This window comes from Pocillopora damicornis, chromosome 7 (genome assembly GCF_964200805.1).
Source record: "Pocillopora damicornis chromosome 7, jaPocDami1.2, whole genome shotgun sequence".
NCBI lineage: Eukaryota > Metazoa > Cnidaria > Anthozoa > Scleractinia > Pocilloporidae > Pocillopora > Pocillopora damicornis.
The window spans coordinates 5874908-5902827 of NC_142676.1; the positions used below are offsets into that span (position 1 = coordinate 5874908).

General features: G+C 39.4%; 3 protein-coding genes across 3 annotated transcripts; 1 reads left to right on the forward strand and 2 right to left on the reverse strand.

Annotated features, from left to right (window-relative positions):
• The first annotated feature begins 173 nt into the window (after positions 1-173).
• LOC113677828 (calmodulin-alpha) lies at positions 174-4493 on the forward strand. Its single transcript, XM_027194666.2, has 5 exons — positions 174-655; positions 1669-1699; positions 2303-2446; positions 2912-3154; positions 3566-4493. The coding sequence occupies exons 1-5, from the start codon at positions 653-655 to the stop codon at positions 3589-3591; spliced, it is 447 nt and encodes a 148-aa protein (XP_027050467.1). The 5' UTR covers positions 174-652; the 3' UTR covers positions 3592-4493.
• Positions 3332-11728, reverse strand: LOC113677830 (uncharacterized). Its single transcript, XM_089212630.1, has 3 exons — positions 11501-11728; positions 5455-9655; positions 3332-4838 (listed from the first exon to the last, which is right to left on the reverse strand). Exons 2-3 carry the CDS (start codon positions 9637-9639, stop codon positions 4833-4835), a joined length of 4191 nt encoding a protein of 1396 aa, XP_089068756.1. The 5' UTR covers positions 9640-9655; positions 11501-11728; the 3' UTR covers positions 3332-4832.
• Positions 11729-17202: 5474 nt separating this feature from the next.
• On the reverse strand, positions 17203-27763 carry LOC149042249 (uncharacterized). The gene is made up of 3 exons (XM_089212631.1): positions 26409-27763; positions 20315-24534; positions 17203-19701 (listed from the first exon to the last, which is right to left on the reverse strand). The coding sequence occupies exons 2-3, from the start codon at positions 24516-24518 to the stop codon at positions 19643-19645; spliced, it is 4263 nt and encodes a 1420-aa protein (XP_089068757.1). The 5' UTR covers positions 24519-24534; positions 26409-27763; the 3' UTR covers positions 17203-19642.
• Between the last annotated feature and the right edge of the window lie 157 nt (positions 27764-27920).

Genomic DNA, 27920 nt, shown 5'->3' on the forward strand with positions numbered 1-27920 from the left:
ATGAATGCTACGAATGGAAAAAGTTTAATGAATGTGTACCTTCTTTGCCACCAAGCTGCATCAGAAGAACAGGAATTGGAAGAATTGTTTTTCTTTGCACGAACAAACAGCAATTTTAAGGGAGATAATGTGTCGATAAGGTCAAACGGTTTCATCTTGAAACGCTCTTTTCTGTTCCCGTTTCCTTTGTTCGCTGTGAAGGCCATCGTATCGTGCTGCTTGTCTACATGCTGAGTCAAAAGAATAATTTTCATTATGATAACATAAATTGAATTTTGTATGAAAAAAAAAACATGAGAACAAAACGAATTGCACATTGAGGCAGCTGGGCTTGTTTTTCCCACGGATATGACAGGAACAAACTAAGGCACGAATGGCATTTCTATTAAGGAAGATTTTAAATCTTGAGGACGTTTCAGTCAACCATACCTTACTGTCAGCGCTTATCTAGTGCGACTTTGCAAATCAAACCGTTATTGTCAGTAGTAATAGTAGAGAGATTTAACCCTCAAGTGGTAAAGGTGCCTGGATCACGTTTCTCTGCTGACGAAAGCAATTGTTTGCTACACGTACATCAAGCTTCCCTCTTGCGCACAACCCAGTGATAACCAGTGGATTCGGCAGAACAGTGGTCAAATAAGCAACTTGTCTCATGGTAAGTAAGCTTTTATTGTGTTTAATACAAAGAATGCATGTGATCAAGTGGTTTTAGAAAAAAAACTAGAATTTTCTGTTGGCCTCAACTGAAGACGAATATCTCTTAGCATCTAAATGGCGCAGTACAGTGAACAGATAGATATTCTTCACAAATACTCAAGTGAAGACTGAAAACGAATTTGCAAGAGTGAATTTCAATTTATGATGGATGTAGCACGCGTTGGAAAATGTCGAGGAACAATTTTACCTCTTTAAGTAGAGATGTAAATCGTCTTCGTGCTTAGTCAAAAGTTCCATGTTTACAATGACGTATGAACTCCATCTGTTTCACTATTGAGAACTTTACCTACGGCATTGTGGAAAATATGGACGAATTCGTGATATCACTACATATTAGAATGAAGTCGTAACTAAATCTATCTTGCTCATTTGGAGAAAGGGTCTTGAAACAGTGTGTAAAAGCAGTGACATAATAAACAGGCGATCGAACATAACCGGCAATACTAGTTTTCTCGGCCTTGAATGCAGATTAGTGACTCAAATCAATTAACACTGATTAAGTAATTCTCTTGTTTACTCTAACGCTGAATTGAAGTAACATTCAAGGAAAATTTCAATTAAAATCTTCGCAGAATTGAATGATTCTCTCTGACAAAATAAACAAACCAAACCAAGCTTATGTCAGCAATGTCAAAGTGAGTGACCTTGAAGACTAGGAAATAAAACTTGTTTTATCGCAACCGATTACAACTTCCTACATTTTAGTGTCCGGTTTCAAATTAAACCCTTTAAACAGTTTATCCTCGTAAAGATTGATGTTTTTTCACAATCATTGAAAAAATTTTAACATAAATGCCTCGAAATACAGCCGTAGAGTGGAGCTTGAATGTGACAAATGAAAAATCGCTTGATGACTTTGCGAGACAAGAATAATTGGCATGTTTTACAGAGGAGCACTGGCTAGAAGTCTGTCTCAAAGGTAAGACACTTAGCAATGTTGTTATTTTGCAGGAGTTGACGTTAACAGAAGGACAAATAGCAGGTAGGAAAGTAAAGACCACGAGCATGGTGCTCGACCTGCCTCGGTGCAGGGAGGCTATCGTACATAATTTCGAGATTGCTTAAGTATCGGACTGATGGTTCTCTGATCATGCACTTAGGGTTTTTGCACTTCACAGAAAATAGGAATGACCAAAGAAGCTTTGCCTCTGTTACCTTTCACCTTGAACGACTCTTTAGCATGAAGCAAGAGAAGTTAACCATAAAACTCACGATATTTCATCGGTTTTTGGCAACTGGGATATTTTTACAAGGATCATGGCTGAAAACATCTGTGGAAGATAGTTCGGATCGCTAATTTCGATGATTGTAATTTCTTTTACATTGTGGTTGTGCGGTTTTGTCGACTTGTGGAACAGTTTTAAAGTCAGCCAATAAACCATGATGGATTTGGTAACTAAAGTGAGAATGAAGACCTAGTTGAAGAGAATATTTTACATACACCATAAATACCTACCACACTATACCCTTAGTTTAATCTCATTCATCATTATCTCATTGTACTGGTTACTTGTAGTTCGTTCAATTTTAGTTCATTTAGTTTAGTGAAGTCGGCTTTAACAACTGTTTGATGTTTATTTTACAGATTTTAAGGAGGCTTTCTCGCTTCTTGATAAAGACGGTGATGGTACCATAACCACAAAGGAGCTTGGGATACTAATGAGGTCCCTGGGTGAAAATCCAACCGAGCAGGAACTGGAAGAGATCATCTTAGAAATCGACATGGACGGTAAAAATTGTCAGATACAAACATTCTCTAAACTAGAAAGCATCATCACTTCCGGATACACTGAAAGTTATTTGTGCACTCTTTTAGCTAGCTTTTATATTTTCCCGATATACGAGTAATTTACATATTGGCGGCAAAAAGGTTTTTATCCCCAAACTGAGCTCTTGCCTTGCACAACTTTAAAATTATCTTTCCACGTAATTAGTTTAGCCTTTCAACTCCCATTAGAGACCAAGACTGAATTTCTCCTTACAATGTCAATTGAATTTCAAGCAGACAAGTGATGCGAATAAAGGAAAATATCAATAAGGGGAGTATAAGTTGATCCAATACTACATTCTCCGAACTAACATCATACGAATTGTATTGCACACAGAAAGGAGAATTATGAATAAGATCTGAAGAAATAGATCGGTCTGATTCTGTACGTTTACACTGAACTAGATTTACATTTTTCTTTTGAAGGCAATGGCATCATTGACTTCAGAGAATTTCTCCACCTGATGGACACCCGGATGAAAGAAACAGACACAGAAGCAGAGATACGAGAAATGTTCAAAGTGTTTGACATGGATGGTAACGGGTTTATAAGTGCTGAAGAATTCAAGTGGACCATGATGAACCTTGGTAATCAGTTGACCGAAGAAGAAGTCAACGAGATCATCAAAACGGCTGATTTGAATGGCGACGGACAAATTGATCTGGAAGGTAATTTCCATTTTTTTTTTTTATTCTCTTCTTTTTCATGTCCAGTGTTCGGATGTTTCATCGGTGTTTGATCTTTGCGACTTTTTCTCTTTGCCTGTCAGTTTTGTTTGCACATGTGATATAACGACTGGCTAACCCAGTCTCGTTTCTTGGGGTTCATAAAATTAAAAGTTTATGTAAGTTTCCAAGCCAATTTATATTTTTTGAGCTTGTTTACCAAACCCTCACCATAGGGATTAATAGAGGTAAATAGTCTATCTATAATTTCTTTGCGACTAAATATTTAATTACACGATTATTACAAAAGATAATATCAATAGTAATATTGAAAATAACTACCAGTAGTTAAAAGAAAGTTTGTATAGACTCTATTTCCAACGCATCGCCTAAGCTGACTTATTTCTCTTTCAGAGTTTGTCAAAATGATGTCCTCATGAGCCAGCACGTGCCATTATCATTATTTAATGGTACAGAAGTTGTGCACTGGGCACTCAAGACACAGGATTGTTTCTGGCATCGTGCTCTGTATTTCTCTGAACGTGTCTGTAGAAATGAGTGGGACTCACACTATCCAGAAGTTATGAACTTACACAATAGTGTGACATTACAATGTTCAATCAAAGTTAAGGATAAGCCTCTAGCAATTGATTATCCTAATGATTTGTATGTTTTACGTAACTTTATATAGTAACTGACATATGTACTGCAAGTGCCTTGGTTGTTCAAAAACCTATCGTTTGTTGCACTGATAAAACCGTAGAAAATTGAAGTATATTATATAAAAGTAATGGACCGCCCTTTCTATCGGTTTACCGGCGTAATAACCCAATTGGGATGTTGGGAGAACACAAGAAAAGTCGGTAAATCACTTGCTTTAGGCTCTTGATTTACCAACTTTTCTCGTGTTCTAACATCCTAAGTGGGTTATTACGCCGGTAAACCTATCGAAAGTGCGGTCCATTACCAGGACCTTAAGAAATGTGTAGAGAACAGTATGGAGAATATGCATACTGATGTTAGGCTGCAAACGGTTGAGAGCGTACACCTTCCAATACCTATATTTTTAGCCTTTCAGTGAACTAGGTTTGTTTTATTTTGTTCCCTTTTTCTAGCTTAGTTTTTTTCCTTCTTTTGTTTTTTCCTCTTTTTTTAATCACTGGTTTTCTAATTTCCATTTCCATTTTTTAGTTTTGTTTATGTGCAACTGAGTAAGTTGTGTCTTTCAAAACTAAGTCGATTTGGGAGCTAAATGTGCTTTGTAAAAAACGCGTTTACGATCTTCGTCATTATGGAAACGTTTCAGTAGTTTGAAAGAAAATTTAATTTGTTTTTATGCCGATCACCTTGAACGCCTGGTATGTATGCTGTGAAATTAATCTAAACTTCTTAACGTTCTTATGAAAAAGTCCTAACGAAAAGCTTAAATCATTTATTGATCGACGTTTTCCCCAGATTTGCCGTCATGGCTCCCTAGGATCCCTAATGAGGTCTTTCTAACGACGATTTAATCAATCAATTCTGACTTAGTCAGTTCGCATGAACAGTCACTTAATGAAGTTTTAAAATAGTGTTCATAATGATTATTTCATTCATGAGCGGGCACCTTTCCGTGGCTTCCTACAGACACTCGCTCCTCTTGACTTGCGAATCTGTGCTAATTAGACTCTCAACAAGTCATTCAAGCCTGAAAAAGAAAGCTTTGCAATTATGAATGTACATAATGGTGATTTCTGTAACAAGGCTAAATTTGGTATCATGAGAAACGTCAGGGCCTACGTCCAAGAGATTTAGGTGCAGACATGAATGATCCAGTAGCCACGAATGCTTTCGCCCTACACATGCTCTCAAGGAATCTGGTGACCAAGGACCTTAGAGTATTTTTTTTTGTCGTAAGGAAGTGAACGCTATGTTCATGGGACATGCATGCTTACCTACACACAGCAAGTTTAAAGAGTGCTTCTATCTTACGAGTCGTTAAATCAAAACCAAAAAAACCGAAACAGCCAATAAGAATGAAATAAAGATGGACATCCCAAGAAGTTCACGATGACTCGAACAAGGCGCAACACATGGTAGATTAAATTGGCGAGTGACCCAACTGGTCTTGGTTTCGGCTTCGAAAATAATTGACGGCGACGGAGGCTCAAATTTACGGGACCAGGTACTCATCGTGAATAAAGTAAGACAAAATCAATTCCTTTCAACACAAAAATGAAAAATCGCTCAAATGAATCAATCAGAAAAACAAATACCATGTACGCTATAACCCATTGACATTTATCATAAAGACACTTACTCACCTTTCTCTGTTTGTGGTTGGCTCTCCGTAGTTTTGGCACATGCGCTCGAATCACTATTACATTTCCAAAACGTAGTCCAACAGCAATAAGAGGCTCGCTGGGAGAACATCCTATACAGGTCGGGCGCTCTCCTATGTCCAAGACAGCTAGCACTTCTCCGGATGTAACACTGAAAAGTCGTACGTGAGACTCGTATCTGTAGCAGACCATAGTCTCGCCATCGTTGAGAAACCTGCAGTCGGCGATGTCGTAACAGTTTTCCAGAAAGACGTGCTTCCTCATTCCAGTCTTCGCACTGAGAGTGTGCAATCCATAGCCGTCATTCAGAGTATTCCATGTGACAACTACATCTCCCTGAGGAGCAAATACGCAGTGTGGATGTCTCCAGTTGCAACCGCCTTGGTAAATGTCGTCTTCTCTCCAGATGGGAACATTTGCCTCACCTCTGTAGAGGAACATTTCGCGCTTTCTTACGTCGTTTTCGGCACAGAACACCACACCTCTTTGAAGACTGCACGCAATCGATTTTAGTTCTGGTTTACCACTCAAGTTTCTTTCAAATACAACTTTCCACGCGGAGATATCAAACAAGGCAATTCTAAGTTCCTGTTGTCCTTCGGATGAAAATTTAGGCGTGCATAAAACGCATCCAACAAGATCTTTCGATACAGGAATTAGTCTTTCGATTTCGCCCATCATGGTGATAGAGTTTAGACCTTGAGACAAGTCACCGTTCCATACCTCTAATGTCTTGCTGTCTGTTTGCAAGAGAACACCTTTCTCACCATTGTATGTGACAGTTACAGTCATTATCCCATTCTCGACACGACGTGAACTGTGTTGGAAGGACTTTTCCTGCTTCACTTCCCTTGCATTGTTTGCATCCCGCATAGTAAATGTCACCGAGCGTGACTCATCTGTTTTCATTCCTTGGTTGCAAATGGCGATAGTTGTGTACAAGCGCGTGCTATCGTTGACAGTAGAAAACGCAGCTTGTGCTGTCCGTGGCATCTCTTCGTCTTTTAGGGGACGAGTAATATCAAGCATCGTTAAGTAATTAACCGTTGGACTCCCGACCACTGCCAAATCTTTTAGTAACAAGAGGCAAAATCCAATTTGCAAGTCTGCAGAAACGATATGGGATGTCTTGCAAACGGCTTTCAATCTATCCACAGAATCATCCGATTCCAACGGCCACAGAAAGACACAAGATGATTGTGACTGAAGCGCTGGCACCGAAAGTTTGTACTTGTCTCGGTGATCAGACAGCTCATGTTGGATACTGCCACAGACAAGAGCTCCTACTTCTGTAAAATGTAACAGTCCACAAGGGTTACCTTCCCCAGAAATGTTTAGAGGTGCTTTCTTCCAGCTGGAACCTTCAACGGCTTGTAACCAGAGTGAGCCACTTGTATTGCAGATTGCGACACGATTTCCATCTTGAGAAATAGCAAAAGAAGCTATGATTTCTTCGCTCTCGAAGCGTTTGATCTCCTCACCATTCGTGGTGTTCCACATGACCACTTGATGGGCGTTTTCTGGACAATCAGTTAACATCCTAGTTTTGTTACCTGAGAAATAGCAAAAATTGAAATGACATTTGCTCCCTGGAAAGAGTGACTTCGGTTCTCCATCTAAGCTGTAAACTTTGGCCAAGTTTCCTGGCAAAATGGAACAACCGTCTGGATGGAAGACAGTGGAACGGTAAAACGACAGCGTCTTTTTCCCAGTCTCATTATCTTCGCGCGTCTGTCGAAAAGCACTTCCTAGAGGAACTTCATTGTACGACTTTATCGATTTTAATAAAGCTTTCTCCCACAGCCGCTTTCCAGTCTCAAGCGACCATAACGACGTCGTTCCATCACGACATTCGCTTACCAAGAGTTTTTCGTCTGGGGAAACATCAAAGCAAACCACTTTGTCAGAGCAGAAAAATCGACCAACAACAGGGCCTTGATGACCATTTTTGTCTAACAGCTCCATATATGGTATTTCTGGATGAGACCTCAAAAGAGTATCAGACACCTGTTGATAAAGTGCTGATTCTCCTTCATTGAGTAAGTTTTGGAAAATCATCCCAGGATTATCTCGAAGCAGCTTAGGGTTTTTCTTGAATTGTAGTAAAAGGCTTTCAATTGTATTGTGGATTTCTTCGCTTAATTCCCTTGAATTCGGATGTTCTTGCACAAGAACAAGATCCTTAAGCACATCCGTGTCCTCTGTACGTAGCTTGGCATAAACGAGTTCGAGATCTGTCACGTACCCTTGAACTAATTCTTCCATTTGAGCGCTTTCAGTCTCACATGCTTCCAGCATGTGCTTGACACAGTGTCGCAAGGCGTATTTCTTCTTTGCTTGAGTCGACGGTCCACCACGTCCCTTCAAAATTTCAAGTGCTTTAGCGCACAACTTAGACAGAATCTTATGACCTCTCTTCTCCTCTACGAAGAAAAAATCATTGGACGGGTCTGTCAACCAATCCTTGATGGATTTGTGGAACATGTGAACATGGTCATCTCGAAGAATGAAAAGAGAAGATATACAGTCAATAACACCCTTAAGTTTTCGCTGATCGCTCAAGGGATCACTTTCTGAAGTGTTACGGTTTTGCAGCAGTATGTCCACGATGAACTCTTTGTGCAAAGGTTCTTCAGAAACAGTCAAAGCACTCAGAAAATCAGTCAAAAAATTGCCATAGTTATCCTTCAATTCTTCCTTCAGTCTTTTCTCCATTCGCTCAAAATAGGACTGGTAAACTGAGGAAATGCCATATGGGAATTGTCGACGAAGTTCCTCTGGACTTACTGGTGATGTGCCGTCTTGGATCATTCGTATTAAAAAGTATGCGAAGAGCATCGAGCCATCCGAGAGATGGACTAACTCTTGTACAATTGCGTTGAAGCTGTCTGGGTTTGTTACATTAGAATTCAGTTTCTTTTCAAAGAAAGTTTTGATATCATCACGATTCTGTTCATCCTCTTGTTGCAACTTGAAAATCTTCAGATTTCTTAGCTTGTCTGAGATGTTTTTCTCTGGTCTTGCGGTAATAAGAAATCTTATCCAAAGCGGCAATTTGGATAAGTAATTGGCGATGACATCAAGTAACTCATTGCGTCCATTGAGTTCACTTTCGTCCAGGGCATCTATTACCACGAGGACGTTTCTGCCAGGGTCTTCCACAGCAGAAAGGGGTTCTTTAAACAGCCACACAAAGAGATCTTCAACTTTCATATCTTCTAACGCTTTCCTGCAGTCACTGGAGAGCTGCTTTACGAGGGCTGCTTTGTATTCTGGCAATTTGGAGCTTAACTGGTAGGCCAGTGATTGAAGCATTCGTTTCGGATCACGGTAGAAGTTGCAGCTGTGTTGACAAAAATGACACCCTGTTAGCCTGTCTTCCTTTTGCATTCTCTTACAAATGACTGCACTGGCGACGGACTTTCCCATTCCAGCAGCTGCAGTGATCAGCATTGCACGGTGCGGCGACCTCCTGTCATCTAACCAATGTTTTACCTTATTGAAGATCCACTCACGCGTTCCGTCTTGAAATTTAGTAAGGTAATGGTTTATGTCTCCTTTAAAATCAAAGTGTGCCAGTTTCTTTAACTCTTCCTCTTCCTTTAAGGCATCTATTTCATTCCGATCTAATCCGAGGGCAACCAAAGCATCAGCAATTTCCTCCCAGTAGGTGTTGAACTTATGCATGGGAACTCCAGTTGATGGAGCATGATGGAGAAAATTTCGATAATACCCGATGAGAGCAATATTCGCTTCTGTTGACTTGTCGCTCTGAGGAGGCTTGTTGTTCCGTCCGGTTTTCGGAGGACACAAACCACAAATGTTGGTTAAGAGGATCACAAGCAGTGTTATGTCAAACGACTCACAATCTGGTTGCGTTCCATCAAGCGGAAAGAGCTTTTCCCATTGATTATTATGAAGAACCTTATTACGTTTGAGACTTAATAGTGTTTGTTTGTGTTGACTGAGCGAAGTAGCTAGTAGTGGAAAGGGGTGATATGTATTCAGGAGTTTCCTTAATGCTGCTCCTCCCTCATTAATAACAAGATTCCGTAACTTCTCACCATTGCTCTTTTCTATGGAACTGGCAAAGGGTGATGTTGGAGGACTCTCTATGGCTACGCACGTGGAAACATTGATCTTTTCCTTTTCAGGGGCACAGGCCATGAGTTGTTTATTTTCACTGAGAATATGAATAACATTAGAACTCTCACAAAGATTTTACTCAATATCATCCCATTTTCAGCACTCAATTAAATATATCACTCTACAGTCGAACTGACGTTACTTGATCCAAAACTCGATGGACTGTCATAGTATACTTTCTTCTTACCTTTATGTCACTAATTTTCGCTTGGATCTTTATTATAAAACAGACAAAATGCTGAATAAATAGTAGCAAAATAGAAGAATAGACGTTCAAAATGCCATTCTATGTTGACAGACGAAAACGATCAACCTCTCAATCGCAACTGGCTAACAGCCTGGTAAAACTATATCAGACATTTTCCCATCCAATGAAGTTCAATTGTTTGGAGCTTTCCTTGGGTTACTAGTTCCTGACTGCCTCAGAAACAGAGAAAGTCTGCAAACTTCGTTCATGTTTCCATGAGCCAAGAGAAAATAATGAAACATTTTCTCTTACATATGCTCTGGCTTAAATAAAATTTTATCATGTAGAGGAGGTGTAATTTTTGTTACTGTGACTGAAAAGACTTCTAAACCCTCTTCGTTCACCATTTTTTACCAGATATTAAGATTTATCTAACTCCCATATATTCCCTGTGAGAGATCTAATTCTAATATTTTTTCTTTACATATAAGAGAAAAAAAATATAACGCTTCACTACACTTAACTATGAAATCTGTGTGAAAATAGAAGTTTATAACTTCCTTTCAAATACAACGATATAAATACCATTGAACTGTGTTTTCACCATCACATCCGGAATTGTGAGCGCAAGGTCACAGCCTCGAAAGTAATTTATTTGCCTCACACAACCATGTCACTGCCCTGTATATACAGGTCGTTTTCTCACAAAATTCAGCCTATTTACTATACTGTTATTAAAACGATCCATACGAAAAACCTCGAACATTTACGCTTATATCTCTATTGTAACTTAACATAGTTATGCTAAAAGGCCTCTGGTAAGGCTGCAATGGACTATGCCCGGGCTTAAAAAAACTTTTGCTTCGGCTCAATAGATTAGACAAAATGTCAGAACAATTACCGTCAATTCCTCGACAGATTTTGATATAGCTTACTCAAGCCTGCCTTAGTATGAATTGTAGACTTGATTTAAGCTTATCATATCCCTATTTTCCTAGAAAAACAACTTACTCTCTTAGTGAATCGTTCATTATCACGAGACAATGGCACGCTTGCTGAACTGTCGTTTAGCAGTCACATACTGTTCATGCAAACCCGCTTAGATTATTTCAAATTCGCAAGCAATGGTAAAAGCAAAATGTTCCATGGAACACTGCTCTGGAAATATAGCCCGTCGCATTATAAGCATCTTTTATCGGATATAGCGACACCTTTTCTAGGAATTCCTATATTTTCAGTCCGACAATAAATCGATCGAGGTAGCCCTACGGCATTCCGACTACTACGTGGTTTCGTTATTTCCGAGAAAGAATATTTTCAGACGTTAATTATGACAATATTTCGCTGCCTGTGCTCTTGCTGCCTCTGGTAATTTAGTGACAATGAAATTTTGACCTATACGCGTAGTTTTTGACGATCTTTACCTATGGCGCTTCAACTAGTCTACAGGATATGTAAACATATTTCCGTTGTAACACAAGCAGTGTTGGCTGCGTCAGGTTAGCCATTTCCAAAATTCCAGTTGGATCGCATGGACTCTACTGATTTTGTAAACTTGCATTTAACAGTAAGAGCGCATTCAACTGTATTCTAGGTAACCTCGGGGAGGAAAGCTGCGGAATTCCTAACTGAAGCCAGGAATGAGGTCATGTGGGAACCTAGATATAAGGCATAGAACATATTAGAAAGACATACCTGCGAGCGGTTATTCTCTGCTTGACGTCAATACAAAGAATGTGTTTCCTTTGAGTAGTTTTCTTAAAACTGGGCGCTTTACTCGACCAACGTTGCTCAGAATTACTGTCTATTGGTTGTGCTTCAATATAAATGAAGGGATAAATTGAGTCATCTGCTGTTCAAGAACCTCTTCGTAGCCCAACGGCATAATATCAACAGCATATGTGTCTGATTGGTCATGCGTATGAACGGCGATCCTCATTGGCTCTTTTAGGCATTACAAACAATAGGCTATTGACGGCCGATTGAATTTCAATGGTGTATTTATTTTGCAAGGAAACACAACATGCTATTGATTATTACAATTCTGAGAATCGCAAAAAATTCAGGCTTGTATTACTATGAAGAAAAAAGACTCATCAAAATTGCTCGAACAGCTAAGCCATCAAACATCCTTTAACAGTGAAAGCATCCTTGGCAATCAACAGTATTGTTGTCGATGGTATATTAACTCTGCAGTGCTGCTCGTTGAGTTGCTGTGGAGACATGCCTGCGAATGCCTGTGTACATTTAACTCGCGGTTGTGTGAGCTTTGAATGTTAGGCGGTAGGGCTGCGAGAGCCTTGAGACGGAAATAGTAATTTTCCCACACAAAAACGCCAGTTAAGCTGGCTGGTGGAGGAAAGAATCAGATAAGATTTAACGGCAAACAAAGCTTCAAAATTTCGACCGCGACATGTCGAGTACCGTGTAATAATTCTCGGAAACAAATGACAAAGGTATCTTAAGAGAGTAACCGCAGTTTGACCTCGCAGTAACATAAGGAATTCATGACAGATTCTAAACATATCTTTCCTATGACAAAGGTTTCATGAGTGGCAGACTTCGAGTTGAAAAATTTACTGTTCTGTCTGATATTCTTCAAGGTGTGATGCATTCAAATGTAAACAACCAGCGCAGAACTTCCTAAATTTTAATTATTTTCCATATCCAAAACCTCTTAAATAATTAGAATAAAAGCAAATGAACGTGCCACCTTGTACGAAAAGGAAAATTATAATCCCAAACCGCAACATGTTACTTGACTGTCAGCCATCTGGAAACTCAAACTGGCTGCGCTAGCTATGTTTGAATTTAAAAACTTAGGTTCTTCACTGCGGGCTGAATAGAATTAGTTCTTTCTTTTATATTAAAGGATTTTGAAAGGGAATTTGAATTAATTATAAGAATGAATGAAAGGATCTGATAATTACCCAAGATAGTCCGTTCCAGTATGCAACGTGGGCCTCTAAGTAGTGAGAGTTAACATTAAGAAGCTCGCGATCGTTTTAAAACCAGCCATGTTTGATTTGGAGTCAGAGTTGACAGTCAGTCACCCCTCGGTACAAATTTTTTCTTTAACGGGACGCTGTTAATTTTATCATGAATCAATTTATCAATAAATTAAACTTGCTTCATGTTGAAGTTAATCAAAATGAAATATCACGACGCTTACCTACTTTTTTCAGTATTTTTCAGTGTTATTTGTTGTTATTGTCACTTTTACCGTGATTGAAAACTTTTCTGCGAATTGAAGTCAGAGATGAAAGAATTTTGAGAATAGCTCAGGTTTGCACTTTTTTGTTTGAAATTTTTGATCAGCGCCGGTGAAAACTAAGACAAGAAAGTCGTGCTCTCGCTTCGAAATAAAGTGACAATCAACTCGATTTCGGCACGGCTTTCTAAATCTATTAATTCGATTCAGTCTTGAACGACTTCATTCGTTAAAAAAAAATTATATTAAACAAAAACGAAAAAAAATAATAAAACAGGAACGAAGTCTTATTCCTAAGTCTAACCGTTTCGTTGGTGACTAGTTTGAGTCAATATCATTCTTTCACGAATAAATAGGAACTCATCGTGAACAGCTCCATCCGGGTTGCTTGGTTTCTACATGGTTTCGCCATAACTCCGTATAATTCCGTTCAAAATGCATTGCAAGGTGATGCTCAAAAGAGATGTGCCGTCATAATTGAGAAGAATATTCAGTAAACAAGGGGAAAAACGACGACAATTTCCAAATTATCCTTTACAAAATTATGAAGAAAATTGAGTAGTGCTGAAATCTGGTAGCAAGAAACGAAATGATAGCGACAAAAATCATGGAAAAAATATTTAGCGGGCTTCAAAATTTGATAGATGAATCAGCAGACTCGAGACTAAACTTAAGTGGAATAGTTTCAAAGTTTAATCGCCCATGTGGATTCATATTAACTACTTACTTGCCGTGTCTATAACTATCCTCTGTTGGCGCTTGTCACATAACTCTCAAAGAGGATAGTTTCGTTGTCCTTAGAGTAGTCTATAAAACCGAAAATTCAAAGGTGATGGTGATCTTTAAAAAGCCGAGGTGAGGATTCTTGTTGCAACGACTACTAAATCACTTTTCAACGCAGCGCGACGGCGTTCTCGACCCAGTTTCTTATCGACATTTTTGCTGCGCGCGCCGTTCTAAAGTGACGTTCCCGTCCTTTTGCTAAACCACTCTAATGTGTTAACAAAACTTCCCTAAATTATGGTGCCAATACGAATTAATCGTTCATAATCACTTATGAAATTCCGAGATTGTACATCAATGAATTCAACAGAAAATATCCAGGAAGGTTACAGTAACGGACTCTCAAAAACGGCTCTTGGATTCGAAAACTGTAAGCAACAACTACTTACGCTAACCATGTGCTTACCAGCGTGCATATGAGCTCAAATTGCCAGGATCCCGATTAATTACACGATCACAGCTCGGACGCTTCTTGCAAAATGTGATGACTATCAATTTCAGAGATTGATTGTTCAGTTTCCAGCATCAGGAAAAAATTATCGCATCGCAAGCGTGTTCATGATAACCCGAGCAGTAAGTACGCCTCGACATATTGGGCGAAGAGAAAGTCGCTCCATGTTTTGTGAGACAAACCATTTCCTGAAGTTCGAACAAATCGAGTAGGCAGCATAAAAACATAGCGCTGAAAAGTACTATGACTAAACAATGAAATTCACTCATTCCACACCAGGACTGTTTTGCCGTGAGTTTGTTTGCACCACACATCTGCGGTTCATAATTTAATTCTCAGATGTTTGACGGGTTCTCACATGACAATATTGTCAAAATCAAATTAACGCGTCAGACTTAATTTAAACATGAACATCGCAGACACAAACTCGTTTATTTCAATTTTGGGAAAGCCTATTACTTCGTTCTTAAGGTAAAACAACACAACTTCGACAAAGCGCGATTTTTTTAAATGAATAAAATAAATCCTGCGATAGTTAACTGAAGAGAGAAAGAGATAGAAACTTGCGCTCGCCGTTCGCTATCATTTGAAAACTTTCTAGGCAAAACAAAATCCGTAAAATAACTCATTTTCCCTTGACACCACGACTGTATTAAACAATCCAAACGATAGGGCAAGAAATAACTTGAGGAATATGAACACTTTGAAATGTTATTCGAGCGATGAACCGGCGCGAGGGTTTTTTAGGCGATGAATGCCAAAGTCATTGTTTTACCTTAACGTAATTTGAATTATAAACTGAAGTTGGTATCAAACGAAGATTGGTAAAAAAAGGTTGGAATTTTTCTGGGCCTTAGCGTAAGAGAAAACCCAGATAAGACACGACCTACCTCCTCTTCTTTCTCGGATCCCATGTAATTCGTTTCTCTTTGTTGATGACCTCTTTTCAGTCTGTTTTCAGGAGCGTCTTTGTATTTCCTCCCGCGTTTCTCTTCGCTAGATATTCGCCTTTTTACTTATGCCTTTTCTTGTTCTCTTTCGCTTTCCCCTCGCTGTATTCTACCTATTTTAGCGTCCTTTCTAACGTTCTTACGCGTTTTTCTCTACTCGCTGTACACCTTATACTTCTTGCTTTATTTGGTCACTCTGCCTCTTTCTTTCCAGCCTATTTTCACTCAAAACCCTCTCTACACGGACTTGTATTATAACAATTTACTCAGCTTGAAAAGTTTTAGCTCTGCCGGTATTGTTGCTTTGCGAGTTGATCAGAAGTAGAAAAATACTGAGAATTACTATTCAATTACAACCTCAGCAGTTTGTTTTCCCGCTCAAAACGCGGGTTGAAAGATTTTTGCTTACGCGGCTTCACATCTACTAGCCCACATGTAATGCCTAACCGTGAGCCCGCAGGACGCAGCACTTTATTGACATCTGTCGGTGTCTCCTGGCGCACACTAATGGGGTATCCAAGTTACGCACGTAATTGCACCTGCACATTACCTTCTCCCTCGCCCCTCCCTCACGTAATGGCTAAGATAGTGCCTGCGGTACAGTTGGCCGCGTATGCTAAAAGTAGCACCTTATACGGATGCCTGTACGGTCGTAAGTCCAATTTTTTTCGGCTTGATGAGTTACTTCTATGGTGTATAATTATGGGGCTACGCTGAGCGCGCTGTGCGCGCTGCGAGCTCTGCTATAAACAATTGTCATAATAAAATCTAAATTTTTGAAAGGCTATGATAAAACTATTTGTAAACCCTTAGCAATTTCAAAATATTTTATAAATTATGACTATATATATCTTATACGGGGGAAAAATAATTTGCTCGCTGGAAAGAGAAACTTTTGGACTGAACAGCAACTATGGAAAGGTTTGTTTCTTGAGACATACATGGACCAGAACGAGAAAATCCCTGGATCGCCAAATGTCATAAAACTTTCACTCCCGTGATTGACCAAGGATACATTTCTCCTTACGATATCAATAGAGTTTCAATTAGATTACGAGAAATAGGGATATCATCAACTCGGGGATATTGTTTTAATCAACACCAGAATGATTTAAGAGTGATTTACATATTGGCGGCAAGAAGGTTTTTATCCCCAAAGTGAGCTCTAACCCTATACAACTTTACAATGATCTTCCCATGTAATTTTTTAAGCCCTTCAACTCCCATAAAAGACCGAAACAGAACTTCTCCTTACAATATCAATTGGATTTCAAGAGGACAAGTGACTAGAATGAAAAAAAATATCAACGAGGAGGAGCATAAGTTGATTTAATACTAAATTCTCCAAACTACATAACAAGAATTGTACTGCAGACAGTCAGGAGAATTACTAATGAGATCTAGGAGTGAAAGGGCTAAGAATGCAGTTGTGGGGTGAAAAGAAATAGATCGGTCTGATTCTGTAAGTTTAAACTGAACTAGATTTACATTTTTTTTTCAAGGCAATGGCATCATTGACTTTTGAGAATTTCTCCACCGATGGACACCCGGATGAAAGAAACAGACACAGAAGCAGAGATACGAGAAATGTTCAGTGTCTGACATGGATGGTAACGGGTTTATAAGTGCTGAAGAATTCAAGTGGACGATGATGAACCTTCATAATCAGTTGACTGAAGAAGAAGTCAATGAGATCATCAAAACAGCTGACTTGAATGGTGATGGACAAATTGATCTGAAAGGTAATTTCAATTTTTTTTTTTCTGTTTCGTTCTCTTTTTTTATGTCCAGTATTCGATTGTTTCATCGATGTTTGATCTTTTCGAATTTTTCTCCTTGCCTGTCAGTTTTGTTTGCACATGTGATATAACAACTGGCTAACCCTGTCTCTTCTTTGAGTTTCATAAAATCAAAAGTTTACGTAGGTTTCCAAGCCAGTTTAAATTTTTTGACCTTGTTTACCAAACCCTCACAATAGAGATGAATAGAGATAAATAGTCTATTTATAATTGCTTTGCAACCAAAAATTTAATAACACGATTATTAAAAAAGATAATATCAATTAAAATAACATTGAAAATAACTACCAGTAGCTTAAAGAAAGTTTGTATAAAATTTGTATGTTACGTTTGTAAATAAAATGTGGAATCAACATAAATGAAGAATATAAAATTTTGTAAAATAGTTTAGGCTGTTACGATGTATATTTTTGCTTAAGGATGTAGCTGTTTTTAGAGTAAGAACTGGAAAGTGGATATTCTCAGGAATAAAAAAAGAAACAGGCATGCCCAGTACTAAACTGGGCGCTTCGGGACTAGACTAAAAAGCTGCAATATTTCCAAACGCCCCATTTCCCAAATAGTTAAGGTATTTTATGCCGGTCTAAACTATATTTCCACCACATCGCTTAGGCTGATTTATTTCTCTTTCAGAGTCAAATTGATGTCTTCTAGAGCCAGCACGTGCATTAGCATTATTTTTAAAATGGTATAGTAGTTGTGCACTGGGCACTCAAGACACAGGATTATTTACGCTGGCATCGTGCATTGTATTCCTCTGAACGTGTCTGCAGAAATGAATGACACTCAAACCATTTACAAGTTATGAACTTACACAACAGTGTGACATTACAATGTTCAATCCAAGTTGAGAATATGCCTCTAGCATTTGATTATCCTAATTATTTGTATGTTTTACGTTACTTTATACAATAACTGACATACTACAAGTGCCTTGGTTGTTCAAAAACCTATCATTTGTCGCACCAATAAAACCGTAGAAAATTGAAGTATATTTTATAAAAGCAATAGACCGCAATTTCTATAGGTTTACCGGCGTAATAACCCACTTGGAATGCTGGGAGAACACAAGAAAGTTAAGTAAATCACTTGCCTCCGGCTCTTGACTTACCAAGTTTTCTCGTGTTCTACCAACATCCCAAGTGGGTTATTACGCAGGTAAACCTAACGAAAGAGCGGTCAATCCGTCCATTTTTTTAAATCTGTAAATTGCGTGCAATCTATTTAAAGCGACCATTTAAAACTGTTAAAGCAGACAATGAACTATTTAAGGAATTTTAGTTGTCACGAACAGGAAGCCGCAACAATGCACACTTTGTTAAAAGTTATTGGAGTAGCTTAGTTCTCAGTAGTTCTTTCGACGACAGTTGTACTGAAACGATCAGAGTTTTTACCGCTAACCTGTTGCCCGGATTTATACATGCTGTATTCAAGGACATTTAAGAAAACTCGCCATAGAAGAAAGTGGAACGAAAATTGTTATTGAACAGTCAAGTTAAGATTAGATGTCTCGCTTACCTAATGGGGGTTAAAGCATTTGTATTTAGGCTTGTTTTAAGAACCATCTGGGTTCGCTTACATCCATTCTTGGCTCTCACGGACATTTACTTGACTTTTCTAGTTCCATCTATTAATTATGAGATTGCATTTAGTAAGCAGAATCTTTGTACATATTAATTTGATTTCAGATCGAATAAAATTGCTATTATAACTATACGATTGCAAGTTATTTTTCGGTTTGGATTCTTCGTTTTCTATCGGAACAAAAACTTTAACTAAATTAGAGGCCACATTTTCATAAGTTTAGCGAAGCAGGATGTTTTAGGAAACTAAGGTGACATAAAAGCTACGTGTCTAACACCGTTGTTAACCAATTGGATCATTTGTTTCTAATTTCTTTTTACAATATTACCCCTGAATCACACATTAAGGTCGCATGAATAAGATAATTGATAACGAACGAGGGACGCTCTTGATTGTTAAACGCATTCTCTTTGTCAGGACCTTTAGAAATGTATAGAGAACAGTATGGAGAATATGCATACTGATGAGGCCGTACACCTTCCAATACCCATATTTTTAGCCTTTCGGTGAATTAGCCTTGTTTCATTTTGTTCCCTTTTTCTAGCTTGGTTTTTTTTCTTCTTTTTTCTTTCTTTTTTTTTAATCATTGGTTTTCTAATTTCCTTGGTTTCCCTTCTCTAGTTTTGTTTATGTGCAGTTGAGTAGGTTGCGTCTTTCAAAACTAAGTTGATTTGGGAGCTAAATGTGCTTTGTAAAAAACGCTTCTATGGTCTCCGTCATCATGGAAACGTTCCAGTAGTTTGAAAGAAAATTTTAGCTTGTTTTTATGCCGATCACCTTGAACGCCTGGTATGTATACTGAGAAATGAACTTCAACTTCTCCACGTTCTAAAGAAAAAGTCCTAACGAAAAACTTAAATCATTTTTTCATCGACGTTTTCCCCAGTTTTGCCATCTTGGCTCCCTGGGATCCCTAATGAGGTCCTTCCTAACGATTATTTTTTATCAATCAGTTCTGACTTAGTCAGTTCTCATGAACAGTCATTGTCATAAATGGAGTTTTAAAATAGTGTTCATAACGATTATTTCATTCTTGAGCTAGCACCTCTCCGCGGCTTCCTACAGACACTTACTCCTCTTGACTTGCGAATCTCCGCTAATTAGACTCTCACCAGATCCTGCAAAAAAAAATCCTGCAATTGTGAACGTACATAATGATTTCTGTAACAAGGCTAAATTTGGCATCATGAAAAACGTTAGGGCTTAGGTCCAACATATTTGAATGTAGACATAACTGATCCAGTAGGCAGGAATGCCTTCACCCTAGACATGACCTCAAGGAACCAGGTGACCAAGGACCCTTCAGTATTTCTTTTGATCGTAAGGAAATGAACGGTATGTTCGTGGGACATGCATGCTCACCTACACAAAGCAAGTTTAAAGAGTGCTTCTCTCTAACGAGTCATTAAATCAAAACCAAAGAGACCAAAACAGTCAATAACAACGAAATAAAGATGGACATCCTTAGAAGTTCACGATGACTCAAACAAGACGAAACACATGGTAAATTAAATTGGCGAGTGACCCAGTTGGTCTTGCTTTAAGTTTCGAAAATAATTGACGGCGAAGGAGGCTCAAATTTGCGGGACCAGGTACTTATCGTGAATAAGTTAAGACAAAATCAATTCCCTTCAACATAAAAATGAAGAATCACTTAGATAAATCAATCAGCAAACCAAGTGCTATCTACATTGTAACCCATTGACACTTATCATAAAGATACTTACTCACCCTTTCTCCGTTTCTGGTTGGCTCCCCGTAGTTTTGGCAAGTGTGCTCGAATCACTATTACATTTCCAAAACGTAGCCCAACAGCAATAAGAGGCTCATCAGTAGAACATCCTATACAGGTCGGGCGTTCTCCTATGTCCAAGACAGCTAGCACTTCTCCGGATGTAACACTGAAAAGTCGTACGTTAGACTCGTATCTGTAGCAGACCATAGTCTCGCCATCGTTGAGAAACCTGCAGTCGGCGATGTCGTAACAGTCTTCCAGAAAGACATGCTTCTTCCAACCAGTCTTCGCATTGAGAGCGTGCAATCCATAGCCGTCATTCAGAGTATTCCATGTGACGACTACATCTCCCTGAGGAGAAAATACGCAATGGGGATGTCTCCAGTTGCAACCGCCTTGGTAAACGTCGTCTTCTCTCCAGATGGGAACATTTGCCTCACCTCTGTAAAAGAACATTTCGCGCTTTCCTGCGTCGTTTTGAGCGCAGAACACCACACCTCTTTGAAGACTGCACGCAATCGATTTCAGTTCTGGTTTACCACTCAAATTTCTTTCAAATACAACTTTCCATGCGGAGACATCAAAAAAGGCAATTGTAAGTTCATGTTGTCCTTCGGATGAAAATTTAGGCGCGCATAAAACGCATCCAACAAGATCTTGCGATACAGGAATTAGTCTCTCGATTTCGCCCATCATGGGGATAGAGTTTAGACCTTGAGACAAGTCACCGTTCCATACCTCTAATGTCTTGCTGTCTGTTTGCAAGAGAACACCTTTCTCACCATTGTATGTGACAGTTACAGTCATTATCCCATTCTCGACACGACGTGAACTGTGTTGGAAGGACTTTTCCTGCTTCACTTCCCTGGCATTGTTTGCGTCCCGCATAGTAAATGTCACCAAGCGTGGCTCATCCGTTTCCATTTCTACCGAATGGTTGCAAATGGCGACAGTCGTGTACAAGCGCGTCCTACCGTTGACTGCAGAAAAAGCAGCTTGTGCTGTGCGTGGCATTTCTTTGTCTTGGAGGGAGTGAGTAATATCAAGCATCGTCAAGTAATTAACCGTTGGACTCCCGACCACTGCCAAATCTTTTAGTAACGTGAGGCAAAATCCAATTTGCAAGTCTGCAGAAACGATATGGGCTGTCTTGCAAACGGCTTTCAATCCATCAACAGAATCAACCGATTCCCACGGCCATAGAAAGACACAAGATGATTGTGACTGAAGCGCTGACACCGAAAGTTTGTACTTGTCTCGGTGATCAGACAGCTCATGTTGGATACTGCCACAGACAAGAGCTCCCGCTTCTGTAAAATGTAACAATCCACAGGGCTTACCTTCCCCAGAAATGTTTGGAGGTGCTTTCTTCCAGCTGGGACCTTCAACAGCTCGTAACCAGAGTGAGCCACTTGTAGTGCAGATCGCAACACGACTTCCATCTTGAGAAATAGCAAAAGAAGCTATGGTTTCTTCGCTCTCGAAGCGTTTGATCTCCTCACCATTCTTGGTGTTCCAAATGACCACTTGATGGGCGTTTTCTGGACAATCAGTTAACATCCTAGTTTTGTTACCTGAGAAATAGCAAACATTGAAATGACATTTGCTCCCTGGAAAGAGTGACTTCGGTTCTCCATCTAAGCTGCAAACTTTGGCCAAGTTTCCTGGCAAAATGGAACAACCGTCTGGATGGAAGACAGTGGAACGGTAAAACGACAGCGTCTTTTTCCCAGTCTCATTATCTTCGCGCGTCTGTCGAAAAGCACTTCCTAGAGGAACTTCATTGTACGACTTCATCGATTTTGATAAGGCTTTTTCCCATAGCCGCTTTCCAGTCTCAAGTGACCATAACGACGACTTTCCATCACGACATTCGCTCACCAAAAGTTTTTCGTCTGGGGAAACATCAAAGCAAACCACTTTGTCAGAGCAGAAAAATCGACCAACAACAGGGCCTTGATGACCATTTTTGTCTAACAGCTCCATATATGGTATTTCTGGATGGGAACTCAAAAGAGTATCATACACCTGTTGATAAAGTGTTGATCCTCCTTCATTGAGTAAGTTTTGGAAAATCACCCCAGGATTATCTCGAAGCAGCTTAGGTTTTTTCTTGAATTGTAGTAAAAGGCTTTCAATCGTATTGTGGATTTCTTCGCTTAATGCCCTTGAATTCGGATGTTCTTGCACAAGAATAAGATCCTTAAGCACATCCGTGTCCTCTGTACGTAGCTTGGCATAAACGAGTTCGAGATCTGTCACGTACCCTTGAACTAATTCTTCCATTTGAGCGCTTTCTGTCTCTAATGCTTCCAGCATGTACTTGACACCGTGTCGTAAGGCGTATTTTATCTTGGCTTGAGGCGGCGGTTCTGCAAGGTGTTCAAGACGTCCCTTCACAATTTCAAGTACTTCAGCGCACAACTCAGACAGAATCTTATGACCTTCCTTCTTCTCTACGAAGAAAAATCCATTGGACGGGTCTGTCAACCAATCCTTGATAGATTTGTGGAACATGTGAACTTGGTCGTCTCGAAGAATGAAAAGAGAAGAAATACAGTCAATAACACCCTCAAGTTTTCGCTGATCGCTCAAACGATCACTTTCTGAAGTGTTACGGTTTTGCAGCAGTATGTCCACGATGAAATCTTTGTGCAAAGGTTCTACAGAAACAGTCAAAGCACTCAGAAAATCAGTCAAAAAACTGCCATAGTTGTCCTTCAATTCTTCCTTCAGTCTTTTCTCCATTCGCTCAAAATAGGACTGGTAAACTGAGGAAATGCCATGTGGGAATTGTCGACGAAGTTCCTCTGGACTTACTGGTGATGTGCCGTCTTGGATCATTCGTATTAAAAAGTATGCGAAGAGCATCGAGCCATTCGAGAGATGGACCAACTCTTGTACAATTGCGCTGAGGCTGTCTGGGTTTGTTACATCAGAATTCAGTTTCTTTTCAAAGAAAGTTTTGATATCATCACGATTCTGCTCATCCTCTTGTTGCAACTTGAAAATCTTTAGATTTCTTAGCTTGTCTGAGATGTTTTTCTCTGGTCTTGCGGTAATAAGAAATCTTATCCAAAGTGGCAATTTGGATAAGTAATTGGCGATGACATCAAGTAACTCATTGCGTCCATCGAGTTCACTTTCGTCCAGGGCATCTATTACCACGAGGACGTTTCTGCCAGGGTCTTCCACAGTAGAAAGGGGTTCTTTAAACAGCCACACAAAGAGATCTTCAACTGTCATATCTTCTAGCGCTTTCCTGCAGTCACTGGAGAGCTGCTTTACGAGGGCTGCTTTGTATTCTGGCAATTTCGAGCTTAACTGGTAGGCCAGTGATTGAAGCATTCGTCTCGGATCACGGTAGAAGTCGCAGCTGTGTTGACAAAAATGACACCCTATTAGCCTGTCTTCCTTTTGCATTCTCTTGCAAATGACTGCACTGGCGACGGACTTTCCCATTCCGGCAGCTGCAGTGATCAGCATTGCACGGTGCGGCGACCTCCTGTCATCTAACCAATGTTTTACCTTATTGAAGATCCACTCACGCGTTCCGTCTTGAAATTTAGTAAGGTAATGGTTTATGTCTCCTTTAAAATCAAAGTGTGCCAGTTTCTCTAACTCTTCCTCTTCCTTTAAGGCATCTATTTCATTCCTATCTAATCCGAGGGCAACCAAAGCATCAGCAATTTCCTCCCAGTAGGTGTTGAACTTATGCATGGGAACTCCAGTTGATGGAGCATGATAGAGCAGATTTCGAAAATACCTGATGCGAACAATATTTGCTTCTGTGGACTTGTCGTTCGGAGGAGGCTTGTTGTTCCATCCGGTGTTCGGAGGAGACAAACCACAAATGTTGGTTAAGAGGATCACAAGCAGTGTTATGTCAAACGACTCACAATCTGGTTGCGTTCCATCAGGTGGAAAGAGCTTTTCCCATTGATTATTATGAAGAACCTTATTACGTTTGAGACTTAATAGTGTTTGTTTGTGTTGACTGAGCGAAGTAGCTAGTAGTGGAAAGGGGTGATATGTATTCAGGAGTTTCCTTAATGCTGCTCCTCCCTCATTAATAACAAGATTCCGTAACTTCTCACCATTGCTCTTTTCTATGGAACTGGCAAAGGGTGATGTTGGAGGACTCTCTATGGCTACGCACGTGGAAACATTGATCTTTTCCTTTTCAGGGGCACAGGCCATGAGTTGTTTATTTTCACTGAGAATATGAATAACATTAGAACTCTCACAAAGATTTTACTCAATATCATCCCATTTTCAGCACTCAATTAAATATATCACTCTACAGTCGAACTGACGTTACTTGATCCAAAACTCGATGGACTGTCATAGTATACTTTCTTCTTACCTTTATGTCACTAATTTTCGCTTGGATCTTTATTATAAAACCGACAAAATGCTGAATAAATAGTAACAAAATAGAAGAGTAGACGTTCAAAATGCCATTCTATGTTGACAGACGAAAACGATCAACCTTTCAATTGCAACTGGCTAACAGCCTAGTAAAAATGTATCAGACATTTTCCCATCCAATGATGTTCAATTACTTGGAGCTTTCCCTGGGTTAATAACTAGTTCCTGACTGTCTCAGGAACAGAGAAAGTCTGCAAACTTTGTTCATGTTTTCATGAGCCAAGAGAAAATAATGGAACATTTTCTCTTACATATGCTCTGGCTTAAATAAAATTTTATCATGTAGAGGAGGTGTAATTTTTGTTACTGTGACTGAAGAGACTTCTAAACCCTCTTCGTTCACCATTTTTTACCAGATATGAAGATTTATGTAACTTCCATATATTTCCTCTGAGAGATCTAATTCTAATATTTTCCTTTACATATGAGAGGAAAAAAACATATAACGCTTCACTACATTTAACTTTGAAATCTATAGGAAAATCGAAGTTTATAACTTCCTTTCAAACACAACGATACCATTGAACTGTGTTTTCAACATCACATCCGGAATTGTGAGCGCAAGGTCACAGCCTCGAAAGTAATTTATTTGCCTCACACAGCCTTCTGTTACTGCCCTGTACACACAGGTCGTTTTCTCACAAAATTCAGCCTATTTACTATACTGTTATTAAAACGATTCAGACCAAGAACTTCGAACATTTACGCTTATATCTCTAATATAACTTAACATCGTTATGCTAAAGATCTCTGGTAAGGCTGCAATGGACTTTATCCGGGCTTAAAAAAACTTTTGCTTCGGCTCAATAGATTAGTCAAAATGTCAGAATAATTACCGTCAATTTCTCGACAGATTTCGATATAGCTTACTCAAGCCCGCCTTAGTATGAATTGTAGACTTGATTTAAGCTTATCATAACCCTGCTTTCCTAGAAAAACAGCTTACTCTCTTAGTGGATCGCTCATTATCACGAGACAATGGCACGCTTACTGAACTGTCGGTTAGCAGTCACATACTGTTCATGCAAACCCGCTTAGATTATTTCAAATTCGCAAGCAATGGTAAAGGCAAAATGTTCCATGGAACACTGCACTGGAAATATAGCCCGTCGCATTATAAGCATCTTTTATCGGATATAGCGACACCTTTTCTAGGAATTCCTATATTTTCAGTCCGATAATAAATCGATCGAGGTAGCCCTACGGCATTCCGACTACTACGTGGTTGCGTTATTTCCGAGAAAGAATATTTTCAGACGTTAATTACGACAAAATTTCGCTGCCTGCTCTCTTGCTCCCTCTGGCAATTGAGTGACAAAGAAATTTTGACCCTTTCACAACATGCAATTAGTGCAGCAAACTCTCCTATGCGGGTAGTTTTTAACGATCTTTACCTATGGCGCTTCACCTAATCAACGGGAGATGTAAACATATTTCCGTTGTTACACACGCGGTGTTCGCTGTATTAGGTAAGCCATTTCCCAGAATTTGAGTCGGATCGCATGGACTCTACTGATCTTCTAAACTTGCACTGAATAGTAAGAGCGTATTCAACTGTATTCTAGGTAGGAGAAAAGCTGCAAAATTCCTAATTGAAGCCAGGAATGAGGTCATGTGGAAACCTTGATATAAGGCATAGAACATATTAGAAAGACATACCTGCCAACAATTATTCTCTGCTAGACGTCAACACAAAGAATGTGTTTCCTTTGAGTAGTTTACTGAAAAAACAGGGCACTTTGCTCGACTCACTCTGTTCAGAATTATTGTCTATCGGCTGCGCTTCTATATAGATGAAGGTATAGATTGAGTCATCTGCTCTTCGAGAACCTCTTCGCAGCCCAACGGTATAATATCAACGGTATATATGTCTAATTGGTCATGCGTATGAACGGCGGTCCTCATTGGCTCTTTTAGGCATTACAAACAATAGGCTATTGACGGCCGATTGAATTTCAATGGCGTATTTATTTTGCGAGGAAACACAGCATGCTATTGATTATTAAAATTCTGAGAATCGCCAAAAATTCAGGCTTGTATTACTAAGACGAAAAAGGACTCATCAAAATTTCTCGCCCAGCGAAGCCAACAAACACCCTTCAACAGCTAAAGCATCCTTGGCAATCATCAGTATTGTTGTCGATGATATACAAACTCTGGAGAGCTGCTCGTCGAGTCGCTATGGAGACATGCCTGCGAGTGCCTGTGTACATGTAACTCGCGGTTGTGAGAGCTTTGAGTGTTAGGCGGCGGGGCCGCGAGAGGTTTGAGACGGAAAATAGTAATTTTCGCACACAAAATCGCCAGTTAAGCCGGCTAGTGGAGGCAAGATCAGATGAGATTTAATGGCAAACAAAGCTTCAAAATCTCGACCGCGACAGGTCGAATACCGTGTAATAATTCTCGGAAACAAATGAGAAAAAGGTATCTTGAAAGAGTATCCGCAATTTGACCTCGCAGTGACATAAAGAATTCATGACTGATTCTAAATATAGACTTCGTTGAACTCTGCCAAAAAGAATTTTGATGTAATTTCCATTTATCATTTAGGGTTGCTGTGTCACTGTCTATCCGTTGCCTGAGAGAAAAGCAAGACGATTTGTTTTATCGTCATCAGTTCAGTAGTAAAGGACATCGGATTCGAATGAGATGAGATTCTAGGAAAAATATTGTCGCTGAGATATCAACAATTATCAAAATAAAAACTAGATTTTTAAAAGGCTAAGATAACGAACTATTTGTAAAGCCCTTATCAATTTCAGAATATCTTATAAATTATGACTGTATATATTAGACGGGGGAAAAATTGTTAGCTCGTTGGAAAGAGAAACTTTCGGACTGAACAGCATCTATGCAAAGGTTTATTTCTTAAGACATGCATGGACCAGAACGGGAAAATCCCTGGATCGCCAAATGTCATAAAGCTTTCACTCCCGTGATTGACTAAGGATACATTTCTCCTTACGATATATCAATAGAATTTCAAGTAGATTATGAGAAGTAGGGATATCATCAACTCGGGGATATTGTTTTAATCAACATTAGATAGCCAGAGCTAATACCATAAAAAAACTGTATGGTTGAGAGTGCGGAGAATTGGCATTTACATCCTGAAAGTAGAAAGTAGGAAGGTTTTGATCGCTCAAGGGATCACTTTCTGAAGTGTTACGG

Excerpts from the sequence above, each read along its gene's own strand:
- LOC113677828 (XM_027194666.2), top strand. Across the intron at positions 1,700-2,302 it reads AACAGAAGGACAAATAGCAG|ATTTTAAGGAGGCTTTCTCG; the intron begins GTAGGAAAGTAA and ends TTTATTTTACAG. Across the intron at positions 2,447-2,911 it reads CTTAGAAATCGACATGGACG|GCAATGGCATCATTGACTTC; the intron begins GTAAAAATTGTC and ends TTTCTTTTGAAG.
- LOC113677830 (XM_089212630.1), bottom strand. The coding sequence starts at position 9,639 with ATGGCCTGTGCCCCTGAAAAGGAAAAGATCAATGTTTCCACGTGCGTA.
- LOC149042249 (XM_089212631.1), bottom strand. The coding sequence starts at position 24,518 with ATGGCCTGTGCCCCTGAAAAGGAAAAGATCAATGTTTCCACGTGCGTA. Across the intron at positions 19,702-20,314 it reads CAACCAGAAACGGAGAAAGG|GATCTGGTGAGAGTCTAATT; the intron begins GTGAGTAAGTAT and ends TTTTTTTTGCAG.